The sequence below is a fragment of the Garra rufa genome, chromosome 12, assembly GCF_049309525.1.
Source record: "Garra rufa chromosome 12, GarRuf1.0, whole genome shotgun sequence".
NCBI classification, from domain to species: Eukaryota; Metazoa; Chordata; class Actinopteri; order Cypriniformes; family Cyprinidae; genus Garra; species Garra rufa.
This window is the reverse complement of record NC_133372.1, coordinates 3,847,746-3,854,441: the sequence shown is the minus strand read 5'-3', so window position 1 is coordinate 3,854,441 and position 6,696 is coordinate 3,847,746. Positions and strand designations below refer to the sequence as shown.

The 6,696-nt window shown below is 29.9% G+C and overlaps 1 protein-coding gene across 1 annotated transcript in view; it reads right to left on the bottom strand.

The window, feature by feature from the left end:
• Positions 1 to 613: 613 nt before the first annotated feature.
• The window catches only part of szt2 (SZT2 subunit of KICSTOR complex), a 133,543-nt gene continuing 127,460 nt past the window's right edge, over positions 614 to 6,696 (bottom strand). The window contains 1 exon segment of the mRNA XM_073851768.1: positions 614 to 752. Coding sequence (XP_073707869.1) covers positions 614 to 752 — 139 coding nt within the window.

The window sequence follows — 6,696 nt, the reverse complement described above, 5'->3', positions numbered from 1 at the left end:
CTTCTTCAAATCTGCAGAAACCCTGTGACAGATTACTTTTAATGCTTGTTGCTTTGATTTTTGGCATTTATTTTAGCGTCTGATGAACCAGATTCATATTCGCAGTTCTAATCTTCGTATTATGTAAAGCATAAAAGGGCCTTCCACTCAGCGCACACTAAAACATCGTACGGACAAACTTAAGCGTCTAGACGTGAAGGTACATGCTGTTACTCCCTAAAATAGTCAAAAACACGCTGAACCAGGCTCCCAGGAGGCTTACGTCTGTGCAGCGCTGCCCCAGATGTCTGAAAGTCTGATCTGACACGCTCAAGTCCTCCACAGGAACCTCATTTTCTCCATCAGCTGTGATTTTGCAGGCGATCTCGAGATGTTTTACTGCGCTTTACCTCTGCTGAAAGTAATTCATGCTAATGTTTCTCTCCAGGATCCACTTGATGGCGGGGAGGGTGCCGGTGGGGGCGGACCGCCGCACTGTTGCCATGGAGATGGAGGACACCTTTGTGCAGAACCTGAAACATGCTGCAGGTGTGCTCTCAAAGGTGACCTCCGCCCCGTTACTGCTTTATAACGCCTGCTTTTATTCCACTGTAGAAGCTCTGGAGATCTTCTGTTAAGCTGTTTTTAGTTCAGAGCTCATACAAGTGTCTGTATTTGTCAGTATTCTGATACAATAGGCTAATTCATTGTAAAGATTCAAATAAATATTCCTGAGAGTGGTGGAATCTTGTAATAGTAAGAAAAAGTAAAGCCTAATAAATATTAATATTAATGCATTTCTCAAAGAATGCTGATTCATTTAATTTAATTTGTAGTCATTTATGCAACATTCCAATAATTTTCATTTATTTCTGGTTGAATTACATTACTTTACACTATTGTTTTTAAATTAAAGATACACTGCCGTTCTCTTACGCTCATCAAGACTGCATTTATTTGATCAAAAATACAGAAAAAATACAATAATACTGCAAAATGTTATTACAATATAAAATAATGGTTTCTATTTTAATATGAATTAAAATATTTTTATTCCTGTGATCAAAGCTGAATTTTCCTCAGCCATTACTCCAGTCTTGTATAACATGATCCTTCAGAAAGCATTCTAATATGCTGATTTATTATTAGAATTGACTTTTTTTTGGAACCTATGATACCTTTTTCAGGATTCTTTAATGAATAAAAAGTATTAAAAAAAATAACAGCATTTATTCAAAATAGAAATCTTTTCGAACAATGTAAGTCTGTGTTATCACTTTTTATCAATTTAACACATCCTTGCAGAATAAAAGTAATAATTTATTTTAACAAATTATGAATAAACATTTGCTGACCCCAAACTTTTGAACATTAGTTTATATTGTTAGAAAATACTTCAATTTTAAATAAATGCTGTTCTTTTTAACTTTTTATTCATCAAAGTATCCTAAAAAAAAAGTATAGCAGGTTCCAAAAAAAAAAAAAAAAATAGTAAGTGAAATCCATAGTATCAGGCAAAGATAATAAATCAGCATATTAGAATGATTTCTGAAGGATTATGTGACACTGAAGACTGGAGTAATTAAGCTGAAAATTCAGCTTTGACCGCATAAATAAATTAAGTTTTAATGTATATTAAAATAGAAGAACATTGTTTGACATTGTAAAAACATTTCACAATACTACTTTTTTTTCCAGTTTTTTTTAATCAAATAAACACAGCCTTTATGTGCATAAAAAATGTCTTTAAAATACATAAAAATCTTACTGATCCCAAACTTTTGACCAGCAGTGTACACATTAGCATAAACATGGTGAAATGCATTTTTTATTATATGTAATAAATAAATTAAACATTAATAATTATCATAAATGTTTTACTGAGCAGCAAATCAGCATATTAGAATGATTTCTGAAGGATTATGTGACACTGAATACTGGAGTAATGATGCTGAAAAATTCAGCTTTGATCACAGAATAAATTCGATTTTTAATGTATATTAAATAGTAGAACATTATTTTACATCGTAATATGTAATATGTCATATTAAATTTTTTCTGTATTTGTGATCAAATAAACACAGCCTTTATGAGAATCTTCTTTAAAATACATAAAAAATCTTACTGATCCCAAACTTGTGTATATATTAACATAAACATGGTGAAATGCACATTTTATTATATGTAGTAAATAAATTAAACATTGATAATAAACAGAAATTCACTTTTGGCATCACAGAAATAAATTACAATTTAACATATATTCAAATAGAAAACAGTTATTTAAAATTGTAAAAATATTTACCATATTTACCATTTACTGATCAAATAAATGCAACCTTGGTGAGCAAAAGAGACTTGTTTCAAAAGCATTAATCTTAATGACTCCAGACTTTTGAATGCATGTGTAGTTTTGTCTTTTTTCTTTTATCATCAGCTGTGACTCTTTCTTTCCCGTACAGGAAGGCATTCTGGGACTGATTGAGCCAATCAACACCAGGATAACAGATCCACGATATTTCCTCGACTCCCCACACCAAGGTAAGAAGTTTTTTTCAAAGCATGATTATGTGTATTGTGATTCCAGATTATTTACGTGTGTGTTTTTGTCTTTATCATGACTTTCTTCAGCTGCAGTGATTCTACAGAAAGTCGCTCATCCCAGCATTAGGATGCAAATGGTTAGTGAACTCTCAGCATTTGAGTTTACAACTGAAATCAAGGTTTAATTTGAGTTATTTTTATTATTATTATTATTATTCATGAGGCTTCTGTCTTAAGTTAACTGACATACATAAATGATTAGTGTTATTTTACACCAGAAATTCACTGAAAATAAATAAAGAAGTTAATGCCATTAAAACATATCTTATAGTATTTATTGTTTGATTGATTGAAATGTAAAAAAAATATATATATAAGTGAATTAGAATTATTTTCAAAAGTAGATTTTTGGCCCTTTGTATTCAAAAGTTTGGGCATCTTTGTTCTAGATGGTAAAAGTGACTTTTGAGGACTTATAGAATATACAATGGAGTTTAAATGTTCACATACACCTTGCAGAAATTTCAAAATGATAATTATTTGAGCAAAATAAGAGGGAACATACAAAATGCATGCTATTTTCTTTATTTAGTACTGACCTGAATGAGATATTTCACATGCAAGATGTTTACATACAGTCCACAAGAGAAAATAATAGTTGAATTTATAAAAATGACTCTAAAAGTTCAAAAGTTTACATACACTTGATTCTTAATACTGTGTTGTTTCCTGAATGATCCACAGCTGTGTTTTTTTGTTTAGTGATAGTTGTTTATGTGTTATAGTTAAACTGCCCGCTGTTCTTCAGAAAAATCCTTCAGGTCTCACAAAATCTTTGGTTTTTCAGCATTTTTGTGCATTTGAACCCTTTCCAGCAATGACTGTATGATTTTGAGATCCATCTTTTCACACTGAGGACAACTGAGGGACTCATATGCAACTATCACAGAAGATTCAAACATTCACTGATGCTCCAGAAGGAAAAAAAATGCATTAAGAGCCGGGGGTGAAAACTTTTAAACGGAATGAGAATGTGTACATTTTTCTTATTTTGCCTAAATATATATATACATTTTTCATTTAGTACTGCACTTCAGAAGATACATAAGATACTTACATACAGAAGACAAAATAAGTTATATTTAGCCTGATCTTTAAATTCAAAAATTTCACCCCCGGGCTCTTAATGCATTGTTGTTTTCTTCTGGAGCATCAGTGAGTGTTTGAACCTTCTGTAATAGTTGCTTTTGAATGGGGTCATTTTTATAAATTCAACGATTAATTTAATATCTTATTCAGGTCATGCTAACTAAAAAATAACATGCATTTTGTATGTAAAATAAGTAATATTTTGCAGATTCTGCAAGGTGTATGTAAACTTTTGACCTCAACTGTATATTCTTATAAATAAAAAAAGTGTCATATTTTAATTATAATTTTAGATTATAAATATTTATAAAATTGTATTTTTTTTATTATATATATATTTTTTGTTTGTTTGTTATTTTTATTTACCTCTTGTGCTGTTCATACATTTCTGACCAAAAAAGTTAATGTTTTTTTTTTTTTTTACTTTATCAGAATGGTACAAAACAAAAATCCTGGACATGATTTGAAAAGATTTAAATGGTCCTGAAAAAGAAAGAGTCACACTTGTACTGTTCATGATTAAAATTTCTATCGGAAACATTTGGTATTGCGTCAAAATATTACTGAAAGCTCATTTTTAAGATATCAACCTCAAACTTGGAATCATAGCTTGTTTAGATTTATGGACTTTCGTGAAGTTTTAGACTAAAACATGTTTTGTAAAATACAGACTTCATATGAAATTAAAAATAGCATACTTAAGAATTTTTTATAATAAGAAACATACATTTCTATAATGTTTTTTTTTTTTAGTTTTTCTTTTTAATGATTTTGACTTCAGCAGTCATTTTTGCCAAGTATCTTATTTAAAAGGAGACCAAACTGAAGTGTGTGCTCCAAAGCATTCAAAGCATAACAGGTAATAAATGGATCATATAACCTTGAAAATGCAAAGTATTAAATAAATCAATAAAACATTATTAAACTTAAGTACATTCAATTCATTCCAATAAAAAATGGTCATGGTTGACCACCACACAAGCAACACCAGAGGACCAGCTCAGTCAATAGTCAAAGCATTTCTGTTTTCTGTCAGAATCTATTCATCTGCTTTTTCAACCTGTTGTGTTGTGTGTTTTACCTCAATAGCTGTTGTGTTTTCAGCAGTGGTGAGAGATGATCATCATGTGAAGTCATTTTGAGTTATCTCATTACAGAGTGTCTGCTCTGCACATGCTGTCTTTTCCAGGATAATAAAATCACTTTCAGCGCTCTTTGATTCTGTGCTGAATAAATGATATGAGGGGAGTTTGTGGAGGCCGGCGGTGCATTAGGCAGCTGCTGTGTTTGTGAACGGCTCTCTGTCTCCAGCTCAGCGCCGTCTGACGAACAGAAAAAACCCACAGCAAAGATGATCAACCGCAGTCTACAGCAACAACATCACTGCTCTGTCTGTCTGCTTTTATAGGACATCTTCCACTGGCAGATCATGGATGGCAACCTGACGCAGAATATACGCAAATACTTACCAACGACAGGTATATAAACTAGTTACTAATAACTAAAACTGAAACTAAACTTACAAAAATGATACTTAAAATAATAAACGTAGAAGCCCGTTTCCTCCACAGAATAAAAAGGAAAAATAAAAAAGGTAATTGCGACCTTTTATCTTGCAATTCAGACTTTTTTCCCTCAGAATTGTCAGATATTAATTTGCAATTGCGAGTAAGTCAGAATTGCAAGAAAAACTCGCAATTTTTTTTATTTATCTGACTTTATAACTCAAAATTGCAAGTTTATATCATTTTTATATTCTTTATTTCTTGCAATTTAGACTTTATAACACAGAATTGCAAGTTATTAAGTCAGAATTGTGAGATAAAAAGTCACAATTCTGGAACATAAGTGTTTTTTCCCTTCAAAATTGGATATTTTAACTCAAAATTCTGAGAAAAAAAATCTGAATTGTGAGATAGAAAGTTGCGATAAACAACTTTTTTTTTTCAGTGGCAGAAATGGCTTTCATAAAAAAACATTAACTGAAAAAATAAATTAAATTAAATAAATACATATTCTTTTTATTTCAGCTAGCTGTCAAGTCAACATTTCCCATTTTAATTTAGTTTAATTTGATGTACTAAAACAACTAAAACTGAAAAACAAAGAATAAAAACTATATCATTTATAAAACTATATATATACACAAACATTCATTGCATTGCAAGTAAAACGTTTGGGGTCAGTAAAGTTTTCTAACACTCATCAAGTGTTTATTTGCTCTAAAATACAGAAAAAAAAATATATTATTCTAATGTAAAACAATGTTCTTTTATTTTTATATACACATTCAAAATGTAATTTATTTCTGTGATCAAAGCTGATTTTTTCAGCATCATTACTCCAGTCTTCAGTGTCACATGATCCTTCAGAAATCATTCTAATATGCTGATTTATTATCAGTGCTGGAAACAGCTTTTTTTTTAAATCCTTTTTATTATTCATGAATCTTTGATGACTAAAAAGTTCAAAAGAACAACATTTATTTAAAATAGAAACCTTTTTCCAACAATATACACCACTGTTCAAAAATTTGGGTTCAGTCAATTTTTGTATTTCTTTTTTTGAAAGAAATAATACTTTATTCAGCAAGAATGTGTTAAATAGATAAAAAGTGATAGCAAATATATATATATTGTTAGAAAAGATTTATATTTTGAATAAATGCTTTTTTAAACTTTTTATTCATCAAAGAATCCTAAAAAAAAGTACCACAGGTTCCAAAAAAAACTGTTTTAACATAGATACTTCTAATAATAAATCAGCATATTAGAAGTGTGACATGTGACAGTAACAGCTGATGAAAAATTCAGCTTTGCATTACAGGAAAAAAAAAAAAAATGTAATGTATATTAAAATCGAAACCATTAGTTTATATTGTAATAACATTTTGCAGTATTTTTTTTCTGTATTTTTAATCTTGATGAGCATAAGAGACTTCTTTAAAAAACATTACAAGTCTTACTGATCCAAAACTTTTAAGGTGGCGGTGTATATATAAACAAAAGATTCTAAAAAATGACT